General features: G+C 41.8%; 1 protein-coding gene across 2 annotated transcripts in view; it reads left to right on the top strand.

The window, feature by feature from the left end:
- Positions 1 to 14190, top strand: part of ATP8A2 (ATPase phospholipid transporting 8A2) — a 564765-nt gene that overhangs the window by 416424 nt on the left and 134151 nt on the right. For both annotated transcript variants that reach the window (XM_045797080.2, XM_045797081.2), the window contains exons 31-33: positions 7835 to 7896; positions 8323 to 8379; positions 9758 to 9865. In XM_045797080.2, coding sequence (XP_045653036.1) covers positions 7835 to 7896; positions 8323 to 8379; positions 9758 to 9865 — 227 coding nt within the window. The remainder of the gene's footprint in view (positions 1 to 7834; positions 7897 to 8322; positions 8380 to 9757; positions 9866 to 14190) is intronic.

The following is a 14190-nucleotide window of genomic DNA, read 5'->3' as shown; positions in this document are numbered from 1 at the left end:
GTGTCTCTTTTAATAAACCCCGTGTATATGTATTTGAAACAGTCAGGTTGGTGTAATGCTGTAAGAAGAATGAGCCAGAGTTCCCCGATTTCACTAACCCTTATAACTTTATCAGGAAATTGAATTGAGGTGCCTTAGCTGGGGTGGGAATAACCTGTAACAAACAACCCCCAAATCTTGGGGACGTATCCCAATAAAAGCTTATTTCTTACTCATGTCACCGTCAATTGGAGGAGTGCATTGAGCATAGTTTCTTACGTTCCATATTTTTTCCCACATTTTTGATGCTCTGATAATTGGGGCCTTGATCCTGGAGAGACTGCCCCTCCCAGGGCTACCGCATTCCGCATTCTGAGGGAGAGCAAAGGACTCGCCTGCAAGAATGTCTCTGATACTCATTCAACCCCTCTGGAGGCCACACCCCCAACCATCTCCTCTATGAACTCTCACTCACCAATGCAATATTCCCCCTGCCCTAAATCACCCCGGGGCCAGATACCAGACAACTAGGGATCACCACTATAACCCAGAGCCTGCTGAAATTATTCACACTGTCCAATCCTAAGCTTACACATACTTACCCTGCTTTGTCCATTCCATCCCCTGAAAACCCCAGTAAAGGCTCTGAACCATGTTCTTCCTTTTCCTCTTCTGCCTTCTTACTGACTCCGGTGCTTTCCCCTTGTGGCCCTGCATGGCATCCCTGCCTCCTGTTTCTAGGGATCAGTAAGTATAAACTTCTTCCTTCCCGACAGTCATTTCCATGTCTACATATCTTACCATACCTTGTTAAAACTAATTCTGGGTCCATTTCAATACAGTGGGCCTCCATTTCATGCCTGACCCCTGAGTGTACTCTCAGCCTTCACATTAGTAGGGGACAGAGCCAGGAGAAGGAGTGGTTGCTCTTGACCATCTCTGGCAGGAAGTGATCCATCACTTCTGCTGATGTCTGATTGGCAAGGACTGGTCACAGGGCCTCACCTGGGTACAAGGAGCTAGGGAATATTACTTAACTATGCTCCCAAGAACAAGAGATATGTCTATGGCCACACAGGTGGCTGTTTGACATTGGCAATCAAGTTCACTTTTCATCATTGTTCCCACCCTTTTTTTAAACTACCTTTTTAAAATCCATTTTTAGTAAACAAAAGTGAAAAAAAAGAAACATTGAAATTTGAGTTCCGTATCCTTCGCTTTATCCATCAGTAATGGCAGTAGAGAGGAGAAAATCCAGCAAAAAGGCTTATATAACCAGGAACTTAACCCAGCACTGGTTATGAATGTAATTATAATCACTAACACTTGTATAAACTCTACCTTCTACAAACTCTTTCCAATATTTTATACCACTCTTTACAGAGAAAGGAAAAAATAAATTTTCTCTTCATGAATACATAGCATTGGAAAGAAAAAGAATAGTTTCAGTTATAGTCCAGGCAGTCCAGGCATTTAACCAGGGTGAGTTGTAAAAGTTTGTTTGTAAATGAGTTACTTAGAACTTCGAATACCTCTTCCCTCTTGATACTAATCGAATAATACCTGGTTGGTGTAGGCCTCCTTCAAACGTCTGCAGTCTTGAGAGGCCCAGAGAGCAAGATGGGAAAGAGACACCCCACGCATGTTCTGGAATAAGGGCTGCTCTCAACCAGAGCTGCTGAGAGCCAAAGGCGGGAACGGGAAAGCAAGAGAAACTTGGCATCTGCTCTCCAGCCAGAATTCTTGGCAGGTGCCTGGATGTCAAGGGAATGGTACCCTCCACCTCAGTCCTCCCTCCTGAGTCACATGTGAGTGAGGTGCCTGTGATTTGTAATTCAGGTGTTCCGTGGATTCTTACCTCATTAAAAATGCACATATAAATCCACCCCATCTGTTTTCTTGATCGTTAAATCCTGTCTTTGACCATATGGGACCATGCTATAACTTTGTCTTCAGATTTTGCTTTTTGTCAGAGCCATTTCTGGATGCATTTTTGTGGTTTAGCTGGGTCATGATGTAATGCTTTTAATGAGCGTTTAATTGAAATGGCGTCTTTATAAAATGTCACCAACCTAGCCCTTTGGAATATTCTGAAGTAAGTTCCTTGATCATTCCGTCTGCTTAGAAAATGAGACATACTTTCCTTACAGATCGTGGGTTTTCCCACAAATATTTGCAGAGAGGTTTTTGCATGCAGCCATCTTGGACTATCACTACTAGTGTGGAGGGTCCGAGTGGTTTTGTCACAGTTGTTCACAAGAGTCTGTTTTAGTGACTCTTTTTAAACCACATTTGGCTAATCCTACTTTATGTTGGCCCCTGGATCCAAGCAGATTTTGCGTATAATGTAAGTCTAGAAGGACAGTGACACGGCGGCTGTGGGTCCTTGGGTCCTGAAGCCGCAGCGTGATATTGGCCTCTTAGAGAATGAGCTGACTACTCAGGACAGTGTCCCCAACTCTGTCACTTTGTTTAACACTTTCGATGTTTATAGTAAACACCACATTATATTGGGTTTTACATCACATGTAAATCATTCTAAATGGGACTCTGTTTCATCAAAGTAGATGGGGAATTTTTCCTACTCTTTTAGGTCTTTCACTCTATGGAAATCTTCCTACGGACTTTTGGGAGAGGCAATGCCCTCCTCTCTCATTTCATCTCTCATCTGGGTGAATTTGATCCTTGATTTGCAGAAGGCTGCGTGGTCCCAGTTCAGTTCAGTGCCAGCTCTTCTGGTGCAATAGGCCGCTTAATCCTTCTTACCTCTTTCCTGCTCGGTTAAGCCTTTGTGTGCTAATGACGGGTTTCTGTTGGGAGTGCTTAGCTTCATGCTGGTTAAGATAGGAAAACAAAGGTTTGGTGAGATCACATCTCTCCACAGGCACTTTTGATGGATCTCTCTTATGAGGGACCCCTTGAGAGCCTTGCACGGTTTGGCCCCTGCCCGCGCACTACCAGGGTCCTACCCTACGTCTCGCAGCACAGCCCTCCACCCAGCTGGGGGGAGGGAGGTTCACTTCCATGCCTCAGCGCAGGCTGATTTCCTTTTTGCCTGCTTTGTCCTTTCCCGTCTCACTGCCCCCTTCCTCCCAAATAACCAACTATACCACCCCTTGCTGCTTTGTGCGAAGTAATGTTCTCACTCCCCTTTATACAGATGGTGGTTAAATAATGTTCTGAAGGCTGGCTTGGGGAACTTTACCACTCACCTGGGTTTGGGGGTTACTTTTTCCCTTTCAAAAAGAAAAATTACTTGCGATTTTAAATATCTGACTAAAATAAAAACAGCTAAACTGCAGGAAAGATTGTTTTCCTGAGTGGATCGTCAGAATCATAACAGTGCTGTTAAATTTAAGCAAAGTGGAAAAAATAATTTGTCAGCACCGTGCTTCAGGAATACACTGGCCAGTCTATATGGGCTTTTCCACACTTGAATTATCAGAAGGCCGTAGCATACTGCTGCATTCATTCACAGTGATTTCTTAGGACTTCTGATCTTTTCTTCAGTAGTATGTTATTGGCAGGATGGAACAAAGATGAGGCCCACAGGTGTTTGCCTCTAAAGCAGTTGAAATATAACCCGTAACAGAACAATCCATTCCATGGGAATTTCCCCAACAGGGTGTGCAGAGTGATGGCTTGTGCTTTGTCTAAAGGATGCTCTCTTTTCGAGACTTTTGGCATATCCCAGAATCTCAAGTTGGTTTAGGAGCTTCTCCTTCAAGGAATAAATTCTTTCCAGATGGTGTGAGTTTGGAGTGGGGCAGGAGATACTCCTTCCTAGCAGAAAACTAAGAGGCAATGTTGAGTTGTCCTTCCAAAATGATGAACAGAAATAAAAGGTTTATCCTGTCTTCTCTAAAAGTTATTTTAAGTGTGTTCAGATGACCTCAAGTGTAAACATTGTATTTATTGCCAGTGAGCATTTTACCGTCTTGACAAGGTAGAAATTAATGCATTATAAAACTCTAGAAGCTATGGTTGGAAAATGTCTTTTAGTCTTCCCTGTTTTCCCTTCATGCCAAGTTGCCCGCAGAGCACTCAGTAGTCTTAAGGGTCCTCATGGAGGTCCTGTCCTCATAAGTGAGCTCTCAGTCCCACAAGTAATCCTGGAGTTTGCTCTCTTCTAAAGGCCATCTGGTGTTGTGAGTGGCAGCACTTTGTACTAAAGGTTCCCATTGTTTCTTCCTGTCAATAGTAGGACAACCGGGGATCACGGCATTCTCTTCTAGTCTGGCTAGAGAGAAGAAGGTTCCCTTCATATATTAGACACTCTCACGTCAGTATATTCTGTACACTTCTGGATATTCCAGTTCCTCCTTTGTCTTACCTCCAATGCTGTGGTTCTTAGACCAGACGATTTGATCCCCAGGAGACATTTGGCAACATCTGGAGAAAGTTTTAGTTGTCATAGCTAGGGAGTGGGGATTCCTAGCATACACTGGGTGGAGGCAGGGGTGCTGCCAAACGTTCAGCAATCCACACGACAGTCCCGTGCAACAAAGAATTATCTGGAAAAACGTCAGCAGTGCCAAGGTTGAGAAACTCGGGACTGCTGCTGTGCAAACTTAACTCAGGTTTCAGGGCGTTGCTGCTGCCCCCTAGGTCTGTGCGCCTCATTTACAACCTATGCTGCCCAGAATCTCTGTCACAGGAATCTAATCACCTGTCCTCCTTAATGCTCTCCTGGAAGTTCTTTCCCATCAGGTGTTGGTATTTCAAAGGAGTACCTTTTAATAATTTTGGTTTCCTCTTGGAATTTTCTTTTATTCTTTGGGATCTATTTTTCTAGCTTAGTAATGAAAACAAACCCTTATTTACAGTTTGTTACTAAGTGCATGACCTTTTTCATGTCATTTGACTTCTCTTTGCTGCCCTCGTTTTCTCATCTGAAATATGCAGATAATAATACTATCTCATATAGTTGTTAGAATAGCAAAAGAGTATTACATATAGTATTATTACATATTAATAACACTAATGACATGTAATATATGAGTATTACATGCATCACATACATTAGTAGGTATATGAATATAGGTAAAGTGCTCATAGAGTGAGTCATAGAATCATATGCTCTCTCTTTTCAATGTAGAATTTCTTATGATGCTTAACAATTTTCTGTTTATGTCCATAAAATCTGACACACATTCTAAGCCCTTCATATTAGACAAATGCTTTGTATAGTTCATTTCTTTTAGTACCTGCATCAGTCAACATTTGAAACATTAGTACTAAAGGGAAATTCAAAAAGTTGTCAAACCGTGATTGTGAACTTTGATTTTCAGTTTGGTCTCACACCCCTTCTAACTCTTGCATCCGGTCAGCGTTGACTATTGACTCTGGACTCCTTTAGGGCTTTAGTGTAGGGAGAACTTCAGGACACTCAGGTCATTGTTCTCCATTCAGGAACATGGGCTGAGACTAGGAAAACCCGCTGAGATACACTGAACGGGAAAGAGATCTGAAACTCTCCAGCTTCTACCATTACACACCTGGGGCTGACATAGCAGCAAAGAATGCAGCTCTTATCATAGAATTTTCTATCTTAGGGGAACCTTGGTGATAATTCAATCATCATCATCTGTATCTAGTGTAAAATCCCCATTTTAGAAATGTGGAAATAGACTTAGAACCAAACATTTTAAGGAACTAAATAATGGTAGAGCTGGAACAAGAGAGCAGGGCTGGAATATGGTCTTCTAATACTCATTGCGGGACTTTTTTCCCCACTAACCTGACTCCTTCTCACCACCTCATTTTCCTCTATATGCTTTTGTTCCTCTCTTAATAACATCATGCTTCTTCGTTATCTGTTCTTCCTATTGTGAATTTAAAATATTGATCACTCAGTACCAAGTTTTAATGTGTCACTCTTTTAATCAATATTCCTATATTAATATGATAAGAATCAGGTAAATGATATCACTTTACCTAGGTACTCAGGCAAAAACCTTAAATCACTCTTGATTCCTCATGTTCTTTTCCACCCCACATCCAAATCCTAAATCCTATCATCTCTACCTTCAAAATATGTGCCAATTCCTACCACTTCTTTCCTCCTCCAGCATAGCCTCTCTGGCCTGCAATGTCCAGTGGAACTTTGTGTGGCCATCGAAGGTTGAAATGTGACTAAGTGTGACTGAGGAACTGATTTTTTTTATAACAGCTTTATCAATACGTAATTTACATACCTTATAATCCACTCATTTAAAGGGTACAGTTCTACAGTTTTTAATGTATCATGTAATTGTGCAACTTTCACCTTAATGAATATTTGAGCATTTTCATTGCCCCCAAAAGAAAACCCATTAACTATGAGCCATTACTTCCCATTCTGCTGCCCCCCAAAAAACTCCCACCTTCTGACAATCACTGGTCTACTTTCTGTCTCTGTAGATTTGCCTCTTCTGAACAGTTCAAGAAGTGGAATCCTATAATAGATGGCTTTTTGTGACTGGCTTCTTTCACTTAGCACAAGATTTTCAAGGTTCACCCATGTTATAGCATGTTTCAGTGTTTCATTCCTCTTTGTTGCTCAAGAGTGGAAGAACAGGTGTTTTGAACTTTTGCCTTTCTTACCTTTTAATGAAATTCTGCCTAAGTTTCAAGTGTCTCCCCTAAATTTCCAGATCATTCCTTTGTAAGTCAGTGGCCATCTCTCTGTTCTCATTGGATAACTCGTATGGTCCCCAACAGCAGTCCCTTACTTAGGTGTATAGCTAATACAGCCCATTATGTCAGTGTGCAGTTCATCTTTCCTTATATCCACAAATACACCTATCTAGAATCAGGAGAAAGGCCATGCCCCAGAGCTCCATCTATGGCCTCACAATGACCAGATTCTGCCTATGATGCTACTTGGTCATTTGATGTTTTAGAAAACTAAGCAGATCTTGAATCTTTAGTAAGAGCCAGATTCCTCCACAAGCAGATGGGTAAATCAGCCAGCTCAAATATGTGTGTATGGCAGCTACTGGGTTGGAAATTTGAACACAAAAATCCCTATAATACTCAGCCTGTTGGCCACAGATCTGAATTGGAGTATAAAAGGGAATAAAAGGAGATTAGCAGTGCCATCCAAAGAAACCATTCCTGATGCTGAAACAGGCTTTGACCCCTCAGGATAATAACCAGACTTTTCACGGCAGGCTAGCTGATGGAAGTTAGATAATTCTATTAGAGGTCAGCCTTAGCGATTGTTTTATACGTTATAACAGTCATCCATAAAAGGAAAAAATGGAAGAGGTAAGAAAATTAAAGCTTCAAAATTCTAGCTGTATTTCCTAGATGTCTCTCATTGGATTGTTTGCGTTCCCCCAATTTATAGACCTCAGAAGTTCATGCAATTGCATATGAGAACATGGATAGTGAATATCCCTCCAAATTCTCTGAGTTCAATAATTATGAATTGATTTGCACTCATGTAGTTATCTTCCTTTATTGGCCCATAGTTCTAATTTGTAAAAATTAAAAATAAACAGTAAAAGAACACTCAGAAAAAGTCTAATGCTGCTATTAATAAAGATAGATTATTATGTTCTTACTCTTCCCTTTGTTTAACCCAACAAAGGGAGATTTTAATCTTTATAAAAATGTAAATTTCAATACAGATCAAGTGTTTGGTTCAGTTTGTTGGAAATGTGATTTTGTTTGTTTGCTTCATTTGGAGAAAATAGAAGATGAAAAAAATTCACAGTTAGAAAAAGGAGGCATTAGAATCAGAGATGATACAATTTTTTAAATTCCCTTACAATTTGATAAATGTTTCTAAGTTCTGTTTTTATGTTCAGAACAAAACAGATCGCAGTGCTCTTCCCCAGAAGTTAGTAATAACTTCTTTGTTTTTCAGATACTGCATTGGCCAGTGGCCATGCCACAGACTATTTATTTGTTGGAAATATTGTTTACACGGTAAGTTTATCTCTCTGTTTACGGAACTGTTCTTAAGTGGTATATATGTGGGCTCTGTCTCTGGAAACCCTTTCTATAAGGCCTTCCTTTATATTAGTTTTAAATCTTTCAACTATATAGTTTAGATTCCTTAAGGCTCAAAATGGTTGTGAAATGCTTACCTCATTTCCTAGCGGAGATTTTGCAGAGTCAAGATTTCTGGACAGGTGATTACCAGGTCACCCCATTCTTCAAATGACAGTTTCACATTCATCTGTGAAAAAAGCAACACTGAAGAAGGTGATTTTGCCCAAATCTTTCCAAGCTAAGAAAAGCACAAAAGTCACTCCCACCGCCTCTGGAGTGGAGACTTGGGATTTCTCTTGGAAAGTAATAATAAGTCACCGAGGATAATATATTTTCTCCAATTCCTGTTTGTTTTCACAGTATGTTGTTGTCACTGTGTGTCTGAAAGCTGGTTTGGAGACCACAGCATGGACTAAAGTAAGTTCTCTCTGAAGCTTCCCTTTAATTTTCCCTTTAAGTTTCACTACCCGCTATAGATATTTTGATGGCATGGATCTTTTTTTAAGCCTTGGGAAACCAATCAGCAGTATCTAGCTATCTCATTTAAATTTTGCATGTAAAAATTGCCATTTGATCTGTATCAGGGCAAATTTGCAATCCACAGTTTTCTGATGATTCATTTGCTTGGCACTTCCCAACAGCTCTAAGCTATTAACAGTCCTCTCATTTCAAATGTATATGCTCGTTGTAAAAAAAAAAAAAAAAAAGGCAGAAAATACAGAAGGACAAAAAGGAGAATTTTTAATTTCCATAACTTTATGAACAAGAGACAGTTACTGTTAACACTTTTTTGGATAACATTACAGACTTTGTTCCCCGTGTATATTTTTAATAAGATAATGCTTTACAGAGCATATAGTTTTGTGATCTTTTTTTCAGTTAAAAATAGATCATGAACATTTTCCACACCTTAAAGTATACTTCTACAAAATCTTTGTTCATGATTAAAGAGTATTAAGTTTGATTGATATCCCGCCATTTAATCATTCCCCAATTTTAGACATTTTGGTGACGTGCCACATTTCAAGATCATAACCCGTGTTTCGTGTTTGTCTATCACTGCCATTTAAATAGGCTCCTACTTCTGTGCTGGGAAAATGAGGGAGGAGTTTGGAGATGATTGTGGAAGTAGGGAATCCATCAGGTGATAATGGCAGTTAATTCAGACAAGAGGTGATGGTGGCTTGGCCTGGGCTCTTACAGGAAGAGGTAGTGAGAAATGAACGGATTCCAGAAGTAGTATTTTTGAAAAGCTAACAGACTTTGATGATGGATTATATTATGGAGTAAGGAAGAAAGGAAGAAGTCAAGGGTCATCATATTCAGAGGACAAGGGAGAAAAAGCTAACAACTTAGCAGATGCTTAAAGGATTGTTAAGATGTAATATCCAGCCCAGATTTGTAAAAAGGTCTTTGGAAAATGAAAAGAATAATCAGAGTCTCAAAACAATAAGTAAGAACATCTTGTTCTTTTTGTCCATCTGGTGCTTTCTTACTGGATTAAGAAGAACTGGTCTGTGTAGCTCCAAGTTGGAACAAACACTGGTGAAGACCAGCAAGGGTCCAGCTAAAACTGTGCGATGGATCTAGGAGAAAATCTGCTGAGGCAGCAAAAGCACCTTGATCTTCAGGGTAGTTTGGGGCCTCCAGCTACTTAAATTCACTGTGTAACATTCTAAGACAAGATAATTACAAGATGGCACTTTCTAATGACAGGTGACTAGTCAAACTGTTTCCATGAAGAAAGCTGGCCTGGACACAGAAGCCCTGCCTGAGTCTGTGTTTCCTTTTGCAGTTCAGTCATCTGGCTGTCTGGGGAAGCATGCTGATCTGGCTGGTGTTTTTTGGCGTCTACTCAACCATCTGGCCCACCATTCCCATTGCTCCAGATATGAAAGGACAGGTCAGTGCTCCTCACTGTGAGTGGGCTTTCCCTGTCTCATGACAATGATGCTTTCTGTGTGTGGGCTTTCTGTATCTTATGACACCGATGAACTTTAGGAGAGGTTGGTATGGCCTGCTTCCATCAAAATTCATCAGGAGGGAAACAGACCAAATCAGAGAACCTGGAAGAGGTTGCCTTGTCCACAGAAATGGCATTTGAAATTTTAACTATTGGAGATTGTCAACTTAAATCTGCTGGCCTACCCAGCACGTCCACATTTCCATAATGAATTGTGTATTAATTACACACAGTTCTGATGTGTCTAGGTAGTTCGTGGCCCTTGGAAAACTGGAGATGTTTTGAGTTGTTCACCATCCAATGATTATGTTGATGGTAGTCATGAGGTTAAGTGTATTATTATGTTCTGATTATTAGTCACCTGTGAAAGAGAAATCTAACAACTCCATTAGCCAGATCATTGATTAACCAGAATATCTCATTGTTCATCTCTTGAATTAGAGAGGCTGAGATTGAAGACCTATACACTCGTTTGAATTTTTTTACTATTTTCTTTTCTTTTGTATTATCTTTACCCAGTGTTTGAGACTGAGCCATCAACAGTGACAAGCTGGATCATAGGACCCTATAGTATTAGGTCTGGAGAGGAGTTTGACAATTCCAGGTTCTGAACCACCTCATTTTATAAATTAAGTAGGCCCAGACACTCCAGGCTCACCCCACAGACCCCCATTTTAGGGCCCGCCCATATCCAGCACTGCCCTAAGATCCCAGCAAGTGGCTGCCCCAGGCTCTGTGCTTTGGAGGCCTCTGAGCTGGCCGGCCTTGGCTGGGTATGTTCCTCTTCACAGGGTGAGAAGCCCATGGTACACAGAACCAGAACCCTACTTCTAGTCTGTTCCCTGGGCTCCTAGGATCTTGAGTTGCCTTCCCCAATAGCCACAAAAGCCTACTTCCCAGGCCTGCTGGTCCTCTCCCCAGATCCAAGCTTTGTGAATACCCTTGGCCCAAGGGGCAGCTAATTGCAAGACACATTCATTGGGCCAGTTGGATATTTGCATCTATATACCCACAGCTCATGGTATGGAACAGAACCAAGGATGAGAAAAGAAGGCCTATGGGTCAGGGGCTTGCACTGGTGTTCTTGCCCCAAGAATGCATATCTTAGGACCAGGCCTGTGCACGGCACATGTGGCTACTATGTTAGCCTTGCTTGCTCTGCAGAAATATGCCCAAACTCCTGGGTCTACTCTAAATACACATGCAGCAGCTGTGTCATATGAGATAATCTAGGGGTGGCACCGCTTGCCTTGTTCCCTTGGCAAATCAGTAGCCGACATACCCCACGGTGTCCCAGACCTCCTCAAGTGCGGGTGCTGGGCGGGTCAGACATGTGCTACAGAAGTAGGCATGCATGTCCCCTAATGCAGCTACACTGTAAGGAATGAGGACAAACCCGTAACACACTTTCCAGTTCTTTTCCAAACGCAAGTGATAGCGGAAATTATAGCACATTGAATGAATCAAGATTGTAGAGAATTTAAGGAAATCGGTTATATTTTAAAGCAATGTGATTCATCACCAAAAAACAAACCAAGACAAGTATTCACAACAACGATGATCACTTGGCAAGGCTGTGGTGCCTAGAATATCTGCTTCTCGTTCTCGTCCTTCTGGGTGAGGTGTGGGCGAGGGCAGGTGTGGCCTCCTGACTGTTTCTATCCGGGAATTTTATGGTGCAGGACAACAGCCGATAGCTGCAGACAGTTTCTTAGGTGAGAGGAGAGTGACAGTTGGCAGAATGGAATCAGTCTGTGTGTGACAGGCCAAGGAAACCCGTTCTTTTGGAAGCCCCTCCCAGGGCCCTCATCAGAGATGCTCTAGTGCGCCCCCTCTGTGGGCACGTGCAGCAGCAACTCCGGTGGGAGGTGCGTGAGCTAGGCTGGTTCCTGACTGTCACCCCAAGCAACAAGTTACTTTCCAAGGGCAGAGAGGCCAGATCTGCCAAGCAGACACTACTAACGTGCCACGTAGTCACTATCCAAGTTGGACACTGGTCTGTGTGGTGTGAGGGCTCGGCTTAATGGTGAAATTTCTGTCAATGGGGACTTTTCCAACACATTTAACGAGGTATTCCAACCATCTCAAAGCAAATAAATCGCAATGTCAAATCACATTTCACTTTGATATAATTTTTTTTTTACTTTTTAAGTATTTTCTGTCGTTCTAACTTTCTTGTTGGTTGGTTGGTTTGCATGAAGCAAATGACGTTGTTTTGAAACCAAACATAGCTGGCTGAGACTGAGGTTCTCATTAGACGTTGAATGAGATGATTGATGTAGTTTTCATGTCACAGAACTTCTGAGTGGCTATTCTGCTGTGTGTGTGAAGAGCTGTGTATGATCGACTCGTCTTCCTCCAGGGGAGACCTCTTAGTGGGCACAGGGTGTCAGAAAACAGTGTCAGAGCCAACCTAACACTCTTTCACCTGGTGTCTGCTGCCCAACGGTTTGTTCATTCTTTGAACACTTTTGAAGAAGCCCTTACATGGAGAGTGGCCAAAACTAGCCGGAGGTCTCCCAAAGACTTCTTGCTGCCTCAGAAGGAATTACAGGCTATTGTGAAGAAAGATGGGAGCTGGGCTCAGGTACAGGCAGGAACAGGGCTCCTTGGGGGTACTATTGAAAATAGTACCTAGCCACGGTCATTCCTCTGGTTCTAGGTTGATATTATAGACTCAGTGTTTGTGTCCCCACCTCAAATTCTCATATTGAGGCCCTAACCCCCAGTGTGATGGTATTTGGAGGTAGGGCCTTTGGGAAGTAATTAGGTCCTCAAGAGGATTAGTGCCCTTCTAAGAAGGGGCTGGAGAGCTAGCTCACTCATTTTCTAACTTGTTGAAGATACAATGAAAAGTTAGATGTCTGCGCCGAAAAGAGGGTCCTCACCAGCACGCCGGCACCCTGATCTCAGACATCCAGCCTCCAGTACCGTGAGAAATAAATGTCTGTGGTAGATAAGCCACCTGTCTGTGGTATTTTGTTATAGCAGCCTGAGCTGAGATAGTTGGCGAATGCTGAAGTGTGAGGGGTACTCTGGGAAAAGACTGTTTCGATGATGATGATGATGATGATGATGATGATGATGATGATGATGATATGTTTCTAGTGACTTGTATAAACCATTTTTTGTAGTTCACAGAGCAATAGGATTTTGGCAAATGAACACGGTTCTTCTGAGCTTTGGAATTAAACTAGTGTCTAATGGCAAACGGCATTTCTCACTCGGGAGTCTGAGACAGACGCCCCACACAAAACATCCCGTCTATTCAGAACATCTTAAACTGTTGAAAAGATGCATTGTTTCTGCTGGGGTTTCCTAACGGATTTGGTTAAATATTTCTTTCTTTGTCTCGTCCATTTATATCTGGAGTTTTTCTCATGAGGGAGAAGGCAGGTTTTCCCTCGAGGGCAAAGCAGGAGAAGGCTCTAGATGAGAGTGATTTTCCACTGTCAAAGGGTCTTTATCTTCCCTCCAGCACCTCATGATATGATACACAAAACCCAACTAGACAGTGAGCCCGGAAGTCCCAGGGGAAGTTTCTGAAATCAAAGAAGTCTTCTGTAGACTCCCTTTCCTGAAAATACACAACATTTGTGGGATTTTAAGAGACACCTTGTTTTTCCATTTTTCTAGGTCCAACCTAGATCTAAAGCGAATTAAAAACTAAGTTGTGTCTATCCTGGCTAATGCCAAAGCCCCCTACCAGGGAAAATATGTGCTGAGGTTTTTCCATAGGGGACCATCTGTTTTTCTTTCTCCCCATAGCATAACCATGGGTAGGTTACAAGTGTCTCCATAATGGGTCCCCAAAGCCAGTGCTTGAAGGTGGAAAATTACAAACTTCATTTAGCTCGGAGTTGCCTGCTGAAGGGGAACATTCGATTACAGAGATGAGGAAAACTTTATCTAAAACCGGATCAGGAAACATACTTCTATTTTCTTCATGTGTTTCTCAAGGCTTTTTGACTTGGGGAGTGTCTGAGGGGATGCCATCTCATTCAACGTCTGTGTAAAAGCCTAGAGACCTGCCCCAACTAGCTCTGTAACCTTTGGTAAATCACTTAGCCTATGTTAATTTCCTTATCAGCAAAGTCAGAATAGTATTACCTACCCTCATTATCTCAGAGGAATGCGGTACCGACATAATAAGAAAACCCGAGGGAAATGGAAAACACGCCTGCTCTTTTTTCTGGAGTAACCAATTATTTTTGAGCTTTTATAAATAGAAATATTGTGACTTCAACTCCTAATTCTTTTGGCCA

Source organism: Ursus americanus, chromosome 10, assembly GCF_024610735.1.
Source record: "Ursus americanus isolate L20-20 chromosome 10, mUrsAme1.1.p, whole genome shotgun sequence".
NCBI classification, from domain to species: domain Eukaryota; kingdom Metazoa; phylum Chordata; class Mammalia; order Carnivora; family Ursidae; genus Ursus; species Ursus americanus.
Note: the sequence above shows the minus strand (reverse complement) of the source record. Positions and strands in the feature narration are given on the sequence as shown.